Consider the following 16,411-nt stretch of genomic DNA (forward strand, 5'->3'; position numbering starts at 1 on the left):
GAAATCAAATTCCGATATCAAATCGGGTTTAATATCAAATCAAATTTCAATATTAAATCTTTTCTAAAATCAAACCGTTTCCAAAAATTAACCTAAAAGACAGTAATAAATCTTTTCTAATAATCACATTCAACCAAAACAACTCAATTCAATTCATAAGACTCACAAAATCACAAAAATATATTTTACGCATTAATATCGATTTATAAAAACCCTGTAATGTAAAATAGATTTAAGAAAAATCCCTACCTCAAAAAGCCGAATCCGTAGGAATTAACCGTGATAAATCTGTTTATTTTAAATTCACAGCAATAGTGATAATTCCAATGAAATCGAGGACACCGCACCCATTCGAATAGCAACAACGTTAATTTCGCGGTGATGATGATGGTTGCAACAGGACAAGAATTTTGAATCTAATATGATCAAGGACAGAAACAGCCCTAGGAATCCAAGACAAAGCAAAACTAAAATTGTTTTAATACAAGAATATGACAACTATAGCAATGACAAAACAGAACGTGCAAATGGATTAAACCCAAGGGAAAGTTCAGACTAGTACCAGGATAATAGAATCAGAACCAGCAATAGCCCGGTCGTTGGCTTTCAGCAGTGGCAACACCTCCACCACTGACTCCAATTGAGACAAACCCCAACAAACAATATAGCCAAGAACATCAGAGACAAATATAGGGTATTTTACAGAGCAATAGGGGTTCAGAGATGGTGGTTCTCATGGCTAGGGCTTACTGACTCACCATTAATGATGGCACTGATCGGCGGCGGTAGAGGAAGGGTCTCTCCTCTGTGCGTCAGTCTCTCTCACACGTCTCGTCCTCCTCTGCCACAACATTAACAAAACCTCCTCTCCCCTACTCCGTTCTTCCCAGCTATGGTGGCGGCTTCCCTCAAAGGCGGCAGCGGCAGTGCTCAGCATTGGCGGCGACAACTCTAGCGCGGCTACAAGACACGGACGACGGGCTTGCAGTGAGCGCGACGGGCTCCTGCTCCCTTCCTCACCGTAGTGCTTCCTTCCTCTCTGAACCGTATCGATGGCAGCACAGCAGCCTGACGGTGGTGGCGCGATGATTCAGTGGTGGCGATGGCAACCGACGCAGGGAGCGGCACAGCGCGACGACCCTCTTTCCTCTCCTCTTCCTCTGTTCCCAGCCTCTGCTTTCTCAGATCTCACTCTCCCTTCCCTGCTTCCCCTGTGTCCATTTCCCTTCTCTTTTTCTTTCTTTGGTTGTTTCTTTTCTGAGTTAGGTTAAATGTTAAATTTGTTTTGTTTGTGTATTGAGGAAGAAACCAAGAGGAATGACGGTAAGATTAGGGGAACAAGGGTGAGTGGGCGGTGAGTGTAAGTGTGGGTAGGGCTTAGGGTGAAATTAGGGTTAGAGTTAAATTTGGGGATATTTGGGTTAATAAAATTTTGATAATTTTAATAAAATTGGGGTATAGAATATTAATTTGAAATCTTATTTAATTCCTTAAAATTATATAAAAAAATATTACTTTATTATCAATTGCTAATTAGATTTTGATCAAGTATTCTAATTTAAAATTAGATATAATATAATTTATTTTCTTTGTTTATAAAATTAAAGTATTAAATTCTAAAATCTTTATTATTTAACTAAATTTTATAAAATTCTTATTTTTTTGCAACTGCTAAGCTGTATAACTTAAATATAGAAAATTATTCAATAATTACAAAATTAGGTAAAATTTTTTAATTTAATTGTCAAAACTTGATTTATTACTTTTAATAAAATAATTTCTAAAAATAAAGTCTTTAATGAATAAATAAATTGAAATTAACTTATAATGATATTTTTTCGAAAATTATGGGTCTTACAGAACGTGTCTCCTTCCATTGTTGAACATTTTCAGTCACCGGGACGTCGCCGTGACCAGTCCGCGGTGACCGCCTTTCCCCCTGGATCCCAATTGGATGCACCAACAGCCTCGTGGAAGATAGATGCGATGTGCGTGCATGGAGGTGTCGCAAAAACGTTATGTCGTAAACCATTATCTCCGTCCTGATTTTATTAACCTCAATAAGAATCTGCAGTAACCTTTCCATTTGCGACACAGACCCTTCCTCGAGCACCGATTTTTGGTGTATGTGTCTGCGTTGAAGGAGAGTGTATCACAATATGTCCCCATACACCAATTTTTGAAGAAGCATCGTACGGCATTGCATATGACGTGAGTGAGCATTTTAATTCCACTGACGTTAATGTTCCGTGTTTGAGTGAAGATGACACACCACTTGTAGAATAGGTAATTCGTCTTTTAGTAGTGTCTTTGCTTAGGTGATACGTGAAAATTAAATTCACGTAATAACTACTGGCAAGTATACCGGGTCGTATCAAGTAGTGAAAATCACTTTGAGTGACGTCGATCCCACGAGGATTAATGCATTAAGCAAGCAATAGTTGATTAATTATTCTAGTTAGACGATTCAAGTTTGAGTGATAAGCAACAAGAAATGTAAATGACTTGAAATTAAATGAAAGCAATAAAGTGCATGGAAAGTAAATGACAACAAATTAAAGTGCTGAAAATTAAAGTGCAAGAATGTAAATTGCAAGGAATGGAAAGTACAAGAAAGTAAAGTGCAAGAAAGTAAATGACTAGAAAGTAAAACCAAGTGGAGTATTTCTACAAACACTTGGAAGGCATAAATGTGCAAAAGTAAATGACAAAAATTTAAAGAGAATAATTAAATGACAAGAATTAAAGACAAGAAGTAAATAACAAGAATTAAGAATGAAATTAACATTGGGATCAAGAGATATTGCATTCTCAAGATCAACAATTCTCATTTTCACTTCAATCATGCAATCACTGATCTCTTGGCAAATCATAAGTAATCAAACCCCAATCTCTTGGTGATTTGATTTCTCTTAACTTGATCAATTGCCAATCTCTTGATCTAATTGCTCATGAGAAGAGATGAAGTATGGTCTCTAATTTAGAGCCACACAACCCTCAAGATTTCAATTCAAAGTGATTACATCTCACATATCAAGCTAAGAATTATCAATCAAGAGAGTTGTGAGAGAAGGGCCTCAAACTAAATTCTATGACTCCTTTCTCAAGTTCATCATAGAATTCAAATAGATCTAATCCCTCTCTCGATAGTAATTAGATCTTGAAGCAAAAAGGCCCTCTCTAAAGAAACAATGAAAGAAGAATTGAAGATGAAGAATGAAAATAAATCAACCCATTAAATTGCAATAGAGCTCTCTTTCCCAAATGTTGGAAATTAGAAACTCATAGCAAAATATTTACAAAAATGTGTATGAAAGAAAATGAAAGAAGAGAAGAGAATGATAGTGAAAGGGGAGTGGAGTCATCTCCACCCCCTCCATGGTGTGTGCAAAATGATGAATCTAAGACCCTATTTATAAGCTACCTAAATTACAAATTCAAATGAAATTACAATCAAATGCAAATTTCCTAATTACTTCTAGATGATTCTTGTGGCCTTGATTGATTGTTAATTGTGACTTAACTTGGGCTTGTGAACTTTTAATTGTCTTCATGGAAGCTTGAAACATTGAAGAATAAATGAAGGAATTGGAGTATTTGGAAGTGGCCCAATGTGGAATGTCATTGAAGTGGCATTTTGGGCTTTTGAAGGTTTGGAAAATCTTGCACGCTGAAGTATTGATCTGTTTGGGTCCCCAAATTAAATACCCACTATAGACCATTGTATATCATTGAAAAGCCCTGGATCTCAGCTTTCCAAAGCTGCTAGAAGCATATCATTTGGACTTCTCTAGCCCAAGTTATACTCTTTTGAATGTGAAGAGGTCAGTCTGGCGAAGTGCAGGGACTTGTTTTACACTGAAATTGTAAAGCTAAACGAATAGCAAATTGTACCCCCAAATCCAGTATCCACTATAAAGTGTTATATATGGTTGGAAAGTTCTGGAAGTCTACTTTCCAATGGCACTGATATCACCTCATTTGAAACTTTGTAGCTCGAGTTATTCTTGTTGGAGTATGAAGAGGTCAAGGTTGCAAATCCTCTTTGCTTCTCTTTGAGTTTGTTTCTAACTCTTTTACCACCTTGGGAGTGTGCTTCCTATATTAGTGCTTTTATTGCTTCTTTTTCTATTATTTCCTACAAAATTCATTAACTCAAACAATCAAAGCAATATTCAATTTAATCACCAAAACACTCCCATAATTAAGCATTATGAATTGATTTTTATGTGAAAAAGCATAGAAAAACATAACATGATGCCCAGTCATCACAACACCAAACTTAAACTTTGCTTGTCCTCAAGCAAATAAAGAATCATGCAATAATGTTTGACAAACCAAGGTGAGAAGAGTGGCAATTTTTATATTCATGGTTGGCTAGTTTATTATGCATGCTACAATTACAAAAGAGATTCAAATGATTGATGCTTCTATCTAGCTCATTTTATGAAATCTTTTTCTTTATATTCCTTCCTTGAATCAAGCTTTCCATCTTTTTCTTTTCTTAGCTTCTTGGGTGCTTTGCACCATTAGTTAAAAGCTTTGACTCTAAATGCTTTGTTTTCAAGTATTACCACTTGATACATAAGCACCACAAGCATTTAATTAGAGGACTCTTTAAGCTCATTTATTTCTTTTCTTTACTTTCCTTCTAATCGTTGGTGCTTAGAGCCTTGAGCTTTGAGGGAGTGCTTTGCACTTGAGCCTAGTCTTGACTCTAAGTATTTTATTTTCAAGCTTTTTGCTTGATACATAAACACCACAAGTACTTGACTAATGAATGTCATTAGTACTCAGAGCCTTCAACTTTCTCATTTTTCCCTTTTTCTTCCTTAATCTTTTAATTGATTTGCTTATTCAAGATTTTCAATATTTCAAAAATTTCATAAAATGTCCTAGATGAAAACTTCAATTAAACAAATTCAAATGCAATTGAGCAACAATAGTCATGCTAGCCTTCCAATACTTATATGCTCATGCTAGGTTCTTCTTTAATTACCTTGTTTGTTTATGATCATGATAGTTAATTACTTTGACTCAAAATTCAAGATGGTAGTTATAATGTAAAAGCAACATGTTGCAATTCAAATATCAAGCTATGCTTTTTCAAAAAAAAAAGAAGAACACACATGCATATAAAAGAAATGGAAGACAATCATGCAATTGAAAGTATAAAAGATAAATAAAAGAAAAAGGAACTTAACCACCTTGTAGATCTTCATTTTTGTTATTGTCATTTTCCTCCTATTCCTTCCTTTCCCAACACCAAACTTTGAATGATTGTTTGTCCTCAAGCAACAAATAAAATAGTGGTGATGGAATTTATGATTAATCATGAATGTTTTCAAGAAGAGATGTAAGTAATGCATGGTTTAAGCAAGCAAAAATTAAAGATGACAATCAAGACACAAAGAAAAGAGATAATATGATTGCATTAATAAGTGAGTTGTGCATGGTACTATGCATGAAAGGTAAGTGGTAACACCAAACTTAGTGTGACACTTTTATTTTAGAATGATGCAAATACCCACTAAAGATTGAAGATCAAATTGTTGCATGCAACACCAAACTTAGAATGCAATCATATGCCAAATTATTGAAAGTAAACTAAGCAAAGAAAGAAAATGTTACCAACGGTTGGGTTGCCTCCCAACAAGCGCTCTTTTAATGTCATTAGCTTGACATGTGGTTCTTAATTTTCTTCATCTTCTTCCAATTGGTTAAAAGAAATGACTTCAAGGGAGAAGAAGAGAAAATTGATGCCCCTTGATTTAATTACCTCCTAACAAGCCTTCTTTTGTTGTTATTAGCTTGATTCCTCTTGCTTGTTGGGGAGAGGGTTGGATTGCTTTTTGTTAACCTTCTCTTTTTCATGGATGTTGTCTTTTGTTTCTTGGTCACAATCCTTCTTTGAGTGTTTTTATTGATTGCCTTCATTTCCTTGATTTTAAGACTTAGGTGTTGTGTGATGGTTGGAGTGTCCTCTTCATCAAGAACCTCTTGGATTGATGGTTCAATTAAATCATCCTCCATACAACTTTCTACTTCATCGGAGTGTGGACTCCCTTGGTTATTTTTCTCCCTTACAACCTCCTTCTTTATTGGGATTTCACTTGGTATAGGGGCTTCTTCTTCCACTTCCTCACTCACAAATTGGTCTTCCTCCTCCTTGCTTAGCTCTAAGTGCCCATTCATCTTCTCACAAAGGCCTTCTCGTTCCTTCCAATATTGTTCTTGATCTTCCAAGTGTTTTCTAATTCTCTCTTGAATTTCTATGGATTTTTGGAGGCATTGTTCTACTTGTAGCAAGAGAGGAGAAGGTTGGGGTGGATTTTGTGGACTTGTGGATGTTATGGTGAAGTGTTGGTGGGGGATATGGAATGAATTGTGTGGGTAATCAAATGTATTTTGTGGTTGATGAATTGAATTGTATGGATTTCGGAAGGAATTTTGTGTTGAGGCAAACTCAAGTGGTGAAGAATTTTGATATGAAAAATTTGGAGGTGAGGTTGGATAATTAAGAGGTGATGGCTCTTGATGGATGGGATAGGAAACATTGAATTCTCTTTGGTTTTGTCCTTCCCAATCACAATTTGGATAGTTGTCCCATTCATAGGAGTATGCATTATTTTGTGTTCTTGGAAAGTATCCCATTTGGTTTGATTGCTCAAACCCCATCATTCCTTGATCTTGATTTCCCCAACCACAATTAGTATGGTAACTTGAATCATTTTGTGGTGGTGGAAAATACCCCATGTAACTTGCTTGATCATTGTGTGACCTTGGGGCATATCCCATTTGGGTTGATTGCTCATGATCCATCATTTCTTGTTGATATTCCCATCCACCATGAGGATAATGACATGAATCATTTTGTGGTGGTGGGCAATATCCCATATAATATGATTGATCAACATGTGAGGTAAACTCCATTTTAATTGAAAAATGTTGTATCAAACACAACCACCAAGAAAAATTGAAATTCCTTGTGTCACAACTAAAGAATTCTTAGTGAGGCAATAACACAAACACTTAACTTGCAATAAGAAAAGAGAAATAAAAATAAAAAGAAAAGTAAAAACGAAAAAAATGTCTAATCTAGAAAATTAATCAACCGGTAGTTTGTTAATCACAATTAATCCCCGGCAACGGTGCCAAAAACTTGATACGTGAAAATTAATTTCACGTAATAACTACCGGCAAGTATACCGGATCGTATCAAGTAGTGAAACTCACCTTGAGTGAGGTCGATCCCACGAGGATTAATGGATTAAGCAAGCAATAGTTGATTAATTATTCTAGTTAGACGATTCAAGTTTGAGTGATAAGCAACAAGAAATGTAAATGACTTGAAATTAAATGAAAGAAATAAAGTGCATGGAAAGTAAATGACAACAAATTAAAGTGCTGAAAATTAAAGTGCAAGAATGTAAATTGCAAGGAATGGAAAGTACAAGAAAGTAAAGTGCAAGAAAGTAAATGACTAGAAAGTAAAACCAAGTGGAGTATTTCTACAAACACTTGGAAGGCATAAATGTGCAAAAGTAAATGACAAAAATTTAAAGAGAATAATTAAATGACAAGAATTAAAGACAAGAAGTAAATAACAAGAATTAAGAATGAAATTAACATTGGGATCAAGAGATATTGCATTCTCAAGATCAACAATTCTCATTTTCACTTCAATCATGCAATCACTGATCTCTTGGCAAATCATAAGTAATCAAACCCCAATCTCTTGGTGATTTGATTTCTCTTAACTTGATCAATTGCCAATCTCTTGATCTAATTGCTCATGAGAAGAGATGAAGTATGGTCTCTAATTTAGAGCCACACAACCCTCAAGATTTCAATTCAAAGTGATTACATCTCACATATCAAGCTAAGAATTATCAATCAAGAGAGTTGTGAGAGAAGGGCTTCAAACTAAATTATATGACTCCTTTCTCAAGTTCATCATAGAATTCAAATAGATCTAATCCCTCTCTCGATAGTAATTAGATCTTTGAAGCACAAAAGCCCTCTCTAAAGAAACAATGAAAGAAGAATTGAAGATGAAGAATGAAAATAAATCAACCCATTAAATTGCAATAGAGCTCTCTTTCCCAAATGTTGGAAATTAAAAACTCATAGCAAAATATTTACAAAAATGTGTATGAAAGAAAATGGAAGAAGAGAAGAGAATGAGAGTGAAAGGGGAGTGGAGTCACCTCTACCCCTCCATGGTGTGTGCAAAATGATGAATCTAAGACCCTATTTAAAAGCTACCTAAATTACAAATTCAAATGAAATTACAATCAAATGCAAATTTCCTAATTACTTCTAGATGATTCTTGTGGCCTTGATTAATTGTTAATTGTGACTTGACTTGGGCTTGTGAAGAATAAATGAAGGAATTGGAGTATTTGGAAGTGGCCCAATGTGAAATGTCATTGAAGTGGCATTTTGGGCTTTTGAAGGTTTGGAAAACCTTGCACGCTGAAGTATTGATCTGTTTGGGTCCCCAAATTAAATGCCCGGCCAATTAAGAGGTTTTGAAATAAGAGAATAGTGTTGCACGTATAGCTCTTAACCAGCTAAGATCCGCCTCACCAATTTAGAAAGGTGTCACAAAAATGTTAGAATAATAAAAATACTAGGAGTATAAATCCCAGGTTGTCTCCCAACGAGTTGCGAGAAAGTATGCTATTTTATTAATTAGGAATTTTCTAAGAGTTTTGAGAGTTGAATAATGAGCAATCAAATAATTGTAAATTGAAGCAATAAAAGTAAACTAAGAATAATTATTGATATTCTAAATAAAAAGCCTTGACTGGGGGAATGATTAACTGGAAGTTCTATCCTTGTTGGGATCTTTTAGATGTAGTATTAAAAAGGTTGTTGTTTTCACTTAGTTAACCCTTACTAAATAAAGGAAAGTCAAGTGATTAAGCTAACCCTTATTCGCAAATCCTAGTCCTCTCCCTTAGGAAGGTCTAGCGTTAGTAAATATAGAACTAGCCAACAACGTACAGATTAATCAACACGTAAGCCTTCCAACTCAAGTGTCTCCTTTTAATCAACCCCCATGTCAAGTATGGAATCTACTCCATTGACATGAATAAAACGCTCATAAAAATATAAGAAGACATAATGAAATTAAACAAAATAAGGATTTAAAATTAATTAAAAGGAAAAGTAATTCTCTGCACTAACAATTCATGAAAATAATGCAATTGTAACTTTTAAATAAAGTAAATAAGGATATGGAAGAGTAAGGGACAAAGTAAACAAACTAGAATAATATCTTCAACGGAGGTAATGACATCTTCAATATCCAAAAGCATAAAACTAATTAACTATGAGTGTAGAGAAAAACTAAAAACTATCCTAATGTGAATGTATCTTAATGTGTGTTGATGCTTGCAGATGCATCTTGAGTCTCTGCACATTCCCTGGCTTTATTCTGTGTTTCTGGGCCGAAAACTGGGTTAAAACGCGGCCCGAAATCGCCCCCAGCATTTTCTGTTAATTATGTAGATCGCACAGGTTACGCGTACGCATTGTCCACGCGTTCGTGTCATTCAGCGATTTTCCTTGTCACGCGAGTGCGTCGTTCACGCGTCATTCGTGCAGACTCCTATCCACGCATATGCGTCAGGCACGCATTCGTGTCGCTGCGATTTTCTCTATTCCGTGCGTTCGCGTGAGCCATGCGCGCGTGTCAGTGCTCGCTGGTCATCTCCTTAGTTTCTTGTGTTCCTTCCATTTTTGCAAGCTTATCCATTCTCTAAGCCATTCCTGCCCTATGAAGCCTGAAACACTTAACACACGGATCACGGCATCGAATGGTATAAAGGAGAATTAAAATATAAAAGATCTTTGGGAAGCACGTTTTCAACCATAAAATAATACTAGGAAGGAAAATGTAAAATCATGTAATTAGTATGAATAAGTGGGTGAAGATTTGGTGAAACCACTCAATTAAACACAAGATAAACCATAAAATAGTGGTTTATCAACCTCTCCACACTTAAATATTAGCATGTCCTCATGCTTAGCTTAAGGAGATAAAACAATTGAGTAGGAAAAAGTAAGACTCATGAAATATAATGCAACCTATATATCATGAATGCAACTATATGATAAAATGATTTTTTTCCACTTAGTAAAAAAAATAAATAAGTTCTTTCAAGACAAAAATAAATTAAATTCCACTAATTCAAATCATATAATAAAAGCAAGTAAACTTGTAGAAAGACAGCTTATGAAAGCAGGGAACACAGAATTAAGCATTGAACCCTCACTGATGGTGTATGTGCACTCTAGTCTCTCTAGTATATAGGGTAATCACTCTACTCTTCTCTAATCATGCTTTCTAAACCTTGTTCTTCACCTAACCAATCAACAAGTATTTAATGTACCAATGCAAACATCATGAGGTCTTTTAAAGGTTGTAATGGGGCCAAGGTACATGTGAGGGTATGTATATGGCTAAGTGAGCTATAAATTGAATCCTTGATCAACCTAAGCTATCACCTAACATACATACTTTATTTTCTTCTTAGATCATCCTTAACTACCCAAAATTCTCCCACTTTTGTTTAACATACTCATGCATCAACTTTTTCTCTTAACTTGTATCACATATGCATTGAATTTTGGACTTAACTTAGCATTGGGGTAATTTTGTCCCCTTATTCATTTATCTAATCACTTATTTATTTGAATATTTTTGGATTTTTTTAAAGCATAAACATAACATTGCCAATGCACATGGATTTTTAATTTTTCTAGTTTCACATGAGTAGGTATCCAAATTCCAAACATTTTATCATGACACATTCCCTTATTAACCAATGTTTCCATAGCTTCCCACACTTTAATTGATACACATTTCCTATCTCAAGCTAACCAAAGATTTAATTTGGGGTATTACTTGTTTTTCTACTTAAGGCTAGTAATGTGGTAAAATATAGAATAAAGGGGATTTAAAAGGCTCAAAGTTGGCTAACAAAGGTGAATGAAAGGGTAGGCTATTTGGGATAAGTGAGTTAATAAAATAATGGCCTCAATCATATGCATGCATATAATACATTAAATATTGGACATATAGGATGGAACAAAATATAGATTACAATCATAGAGAAGCAAACACACAAGAATAAAAATATTTATGGTTAAATAGTGTAACCATTTTATCAGGCTCAAGTCTCATAGGTTGTGTGTTCTAGCTTTTAACTATGTTCCAAATACGACTTTCTAAACAAGTTTAACACAAAAGTTGTGATTTAAATTAGTGAAATTTTTTCAAAAATAGGGTCTTAAAAAGAAACTTATTATTTTCAACCAGTTAGAACACGCATGCAAATAACCTATAACTATGCACTTTTATCCTATCCTAACAAAAGAAAAATGAAATAAATATCCTATTTTATTAGTGTTTAAGGAAGAGAAATTACCTCCGGAAGTCAGGTACTGACCGACCTCCCCACACTTAAAGCTTGGCACCGTCCTCGGTGCCATCAGTCAGGAACAACGGGGGACTGGTAGCAGCATCTCCACAATCGGGACCATCATGGCTCCCTGTGCTGGTAAATAAAGTGGAGTCCGGGGTGTTTGGGTCTTCTTTAGGTGGGTGGTGACCAAAAATCAGCTCCTTGATATATGTAAATCGGCACTTGTTATGGTTCTCCCTTTGCTTTCCTTTCCGTTCAACCGATCTAATCTCTCAAGTATCTGATGGAGCAGTTGATTTGTTGAAGGTGCTTGTGATGTGGGAGGAGTAGGAATGTCTTCGGCCAGTTCTGTTGGCCGACTACGCGTGGCTGCTGTAGGTCTGATATATTTCCCATTAGGGATGTACTGATCATCCCGTGGAATCATGGCCTTGGTGTCCACAGCTCGGTAGGAGACTCTGGCTGCTGAGACTAGATCTGAAACTAAGGCTGGAAAAGGTAGGTTGCCCGCGATCTGTACGTGTCCCATAGCATGCCGAATGTGTCTTGGTAAATTGAGGTGCTGGTCTGTAAGGATACACCAAAGTAGAACAGCCATGTCTGCAGTGAAGGAGGACTCGTGAGTGCTCGAAAAGATGTAATGGGATAGAATCTGTGCCCATACTCGAGCCTCCAAGGTGAGTGCTGAGGCTAAGATTCCCTTAGGTCAGGATTGATAGTATCCATATATCCATATGCTGCCAGGTTGTGCTATAACTCTGAGAACGGCGTCCCAGTCAAATTGGTATGTCTGGTGCTTAAGTGAGGCTTCTTGGAATGCGTCCAATCCTTATGGAGCGGGAGAAAGATCTAAAGCTCGCTGAATGGCCTCTTCAGTTATGGGAACTTGCTTCTGATGGACATAGACCGACTGCATGGTTGGAATGTAAAAATTGGAGTAGAATTCAACTACCCATGATAGATTAACCTGTCGTTGCTGTCTCCGTAGGAATCCCCAATGTCTTCGCTCAATGCGGGGCTCAACAAATTCAACAATGTTGGTCGGGAGGATGAGAAGGTGTTCATTATTGTAATTCCTTTCAGCCAGGATAGGGAACATACATCTGATCACAGTAGCGGTTAGGAAACCGCGCAGTGTCCTTTGCTGGGAAAGCTTTTTCTTTTTCATCGACCTTGATGATCCTCTTGATTCATTTTGTTGAGGGCTTTACTGCTGTTGAAGATGGCTCTGCCACTAATGTTCTTTTAGTTCCTTTCCTTGCTGGTGGTTTGGGATTAGCTTTCTCTTTGCCTTTCCTGGTGGCCATCCTAAAAAGGGAAAGAGTAAGTAACTTTAAAAGTTTAAGGGTTAGAGCAAGGAAGAGAAGGGTACAAGTGATAATCAATGCACGGTAAAGAAGGATGTCGTTAACACATGGTCGCGAATCCATGTGAAAAGTTCATCAATAGAAATATAGCAAGTGCATGTGAGGGCAAATGAATGCAAGATGTTTATTGGCATGCCGGCAAAGGCATGAGTAGCATAGATCAAACATTCAATGTCCAAGTTAGATTACCAACCCTTTCAAACTAACAACCTGTTTGTATTGACAATTTTATTTAATTAATAAAATATAAAAGGGGTTTTGTGAAAAACAGGCATTAGAGTAGTAGAATGGAATAATATATAAAAAAAATAATGTGCAATGCCATACGGGCTTATTCACAAACACTTAGCATGCATGGTAAATATGTTATCGAAAGTATTGAATTAAACATGCAAGCAACCCTTCAAGAAGTAATATTAATTGTCAAACAATTCCACAATAACTCACAAGCAAAATATAGAAGTAAATAATCACCTAATAAAATTTCTAACACCAATTAAAGGGATAAAAGAAAAGAAAAAGAAAGAAAAAGAAAATATAGATAATGGAAGTAAAAAGAAAAAGAAGAAGAAAATAAAAATAATAAAGGAAAAGTAAAAAGTAAAGAAAGAAAGAAAAGAACCTTGATAATGGATGTGAAAAATAAGGGAGGAGAAAGTAAAAAGTGAGAAAGAATAAGGAAGGAAGAAGAGAGAAGAAAGAAATAAGAAGGGGAAAGAAAAGATTTAGATTTGGGGAAGAAAAGATAAGATATCAGGCGCTGATCTGGATAAGATGTGCGTCGCATGTGACGCGGACGCGTGGAGCACGCGATTGCGTGGTGTGTGATAAGTTCAGGTGACGCGGACGCGTGGGTCACGCGATCGCGTGACCTGATTTGTGCTATTGGCGCGAGTGCAGTCTCGCGTACGCACAACTCTCTGTTTTAAATGCAATTTGCCAAAAGTCTGGGTGACGCGGACGCGTGGGTGACGCGGACGCGTGGGTGACGCGGTCGCGTGAATGGTCTCAATTTGTAAAATGACGCGGCCGCGTGGGTGACGCGGTCGCGTGGTAGGGCTAGTGCTTCCAGCACCATTCCAGCCCAACTCCACCATAACTCTCTGCCATATACCCATTTACGTCGATTTCACAGGGTCACGCGATCGCGTGGGTGATGCGAACGCATGGGAGGCTATTTTTCAAAATGACGCGGCCGCGTCAGTGATGCGGTCGCGTGGGCATATTTGTGCCTAAGGCACGCCTCCAGCCATGCTTTCGCGTGACTCTCTGCTTCTTTTCTTCCTTTTGCGAAAGCATCTATGACGCAGACGCGTCGCGTGCCTCTATTTTTATATATATATATATATATATGAAAAATGCGAATACAAATGCAGGCTATATGCATTTATATGCAGAGGTTATAAGAAGAGTCATTTGAAAAACAAAAATAGGAAAATAAAACTAAGACTGAAACTGAACGATCATACCATGGTGGGTTGTCTCCCACCTAGCACTTTGCTTTTACGTCCTTAAGTTGGACGTCTTTAGACTCATTCTGCTTTTGTTGGTGGGTCTTTCAAAAGGAAAACCTCTAGCTCTTTGTGATCCTTCATCTTCTCTCCATGATAAAGCTTCAGGCAATGTCCATTGACCTTTAAGAATTTGGAGCTAGAAGGATGACGCAGGTGGAAAACTCCGTATGGCTCTACCTTTTCTACTTTGTAGGGACCTTCCCATCTTGACCTTAGTTTCCCTGGCATAAGCCTCAGTCTGGAGTTATAAAGAAGAACTAACTCCCCTGGTCTGAATTCTCTCCTTTTAATGTGCTTGTCATGGACAGCCTTCATCTTCTCTTTGTATCGCCTTGAATTGTCATATGCTTCTAGTCGAAGATTCTCTAATTCTGCTAGTTGCAGCTTTCTTTCAGCACCAGATTCTTCATAATTCATATTGTATTCCCTTACAGCCTAGAAGGCCTTGTGTTCCACCTCTACTGGAAGGTGGCAAGCCTTTCCATACACTAAGCGGAAGGGGCTCATCCCGATAGGTGTTTTGTATGCTGTTCTATATGCCCAGAGTGCATCTTTTAGCCTAGCACTCCAGTCTTTCCTATGGGGCTTTACTATCTTCTCCAGAATGCGTTTAATTTCTCTGTTAGACACTTTTGCTTGTCCATTGGTTTGGGGGTGATAAGTTGTTGCTACTTTATGAACAATCCCATGCTTCTTCAGTAATCCTGTTAGTCTCCGGTTACAAAAGTGAGTGCCTTGATCGCTCATGATTGCTCGTGGTGATCCAAAGCGACAGATAATATGGTTTCTAACAAAGAAAACAAAAGTGTTAGCGTCATCAGTACGGGTAGGAATTGCTTCCACCCATTTAGAAACATAATCTACAGCTAACAGTATATAAAGGTAACCATTAGAATTTGGAAATGGACCCATGAAGTCAATGCCCCAAACATAAAAAATTTCACAGAAAAGCATAATCTGTTGAGGCATCTCATCCCTCTTGGATATATTACCAAATCTTTGGCATGGGGAACAAGATTTACAATATTCAGCAGCATCTTTAAAAAGAGTAGGCCACCAGAATCCACAGTCTAAGATTTTTCTAGCTGTTCTTTGAGGGCCAAAATGTCCTCCATTCTCAGATGAGTGGCATGCCTCTAAAATAGACTGGAATTCTGATTGAGGCCCACACTTTCTAATTACCTGATCAGCACCACATCTCCACAGATATGGATCATCCAATATAAAATATTTAGACTCGCTTTTCAGCTTGTCCCTTTGATGTTTATTAAAATTTGGAGGGAATGTATGGCTAACTAGATAATTAGCTACAGGTGCATACCAAGGAATTACTTCGGATACTGCATGCAGGCTATCAAAGGGAAAACTATCATTGATAGGAGTGGAGTCATCCTTAATGTGCTCAAGGCGACTCAAGTGGTCTGCCACTAAATTCTGGTTACCACTCCTATCCTTGATTTCTAAATCAAATTCTTGTAGCGGCAGTATCCAACGTATCAACCTTGGTTTGGACTCTTTTTTAGCTAATAAATATTTTAGAGCTGCATGGTCTGAGTACTGGTGTGCGAAATCGTGATCATTCCATTCCTTGATAACGGCACTAAAAACTCAACACGCACGTTCATGATCTTATATCTGTTTCACAACTTCGTACAACTAACCAGCAAGTGCACTGGGTCGTCCAAGTAATAAACTTTACGTGAGTAACGGTCGATCCCACGAAGATTGTCGGCTTGAAGCAAGCTATGGTCACCTTGTAAATCTCAGTCAGGCGGATTCAAATAGTTTTATAAATTGATGAATAAAAGATAAATAGAATATAACTAAGATAGAGATACTTATGTAATTCATCAGTGAGAATTTCAGATAAGCGTATAGAGATGCTTTCGTTCCTCTGATCTCTGCTTTCCTGCTGTCTTCATCCAATCAATCCTACTCCTTTCCATGGCAAGCTTTATGTAGGGCATCACTGTTGTCAATGGCTACATCCCATCCTCCTGTGAAAATGGTCCAATGCGCTGTCACTGCATGGCTAATCATCTGTCGGTTCTCGATCATACTGGAATAGGATTTACTATCCTTTTGCGTCTGT

The 16,411-nt window shown here is 37.1% G+C and overlaps 1 protein-coding gene across 1 annotated transcript in view; it reads left to right on the plus strand.

Moving 5' to 3' along the window:
* Nucleotides 1-1,052: 1,052 nt before the first annotated feature.
* LOC112729854 (protein FAR1-RELATED SEQUENCE 6-like) overlaps nt 1,053-16,411 on the plus strand; it is a 34,310-nt gene continuing 18,951 nt past the window's right edge. The window contains exons 1-3 of the mRNA XM_025779996.1: nt 1,053-1,124; nt 1,861-1,988; nt 2,098-2,149. Of these exons, the coding sequence (XP_025635781.1) occupies nt 1,053-1,124; nt 1,861-1,988; nt 2,098-2,149 (252 nt within the window). The remainder of the gene's footprint in view (nt 1,125-1,860; nt 1,989-2,097; nt 2,150-16,411) is intronic.

Source organism: Arachis hypogaea, chromosome 12, assembly GCF_003086295.3.
Source record: "Arachis hypogaea cultivar Tifrunner chromosome 12, arahy.Tifrunner.gnm2.J5K5, whole genome shotgun sequence".
Classification (NCBI taxonomy): domain Eukaryota; kingdom Viridiplantae; phylum Streptophyta; class Magnoliopsida; order Fabales; family Fabaceae; genus Arachis; species Arachis hypogaea.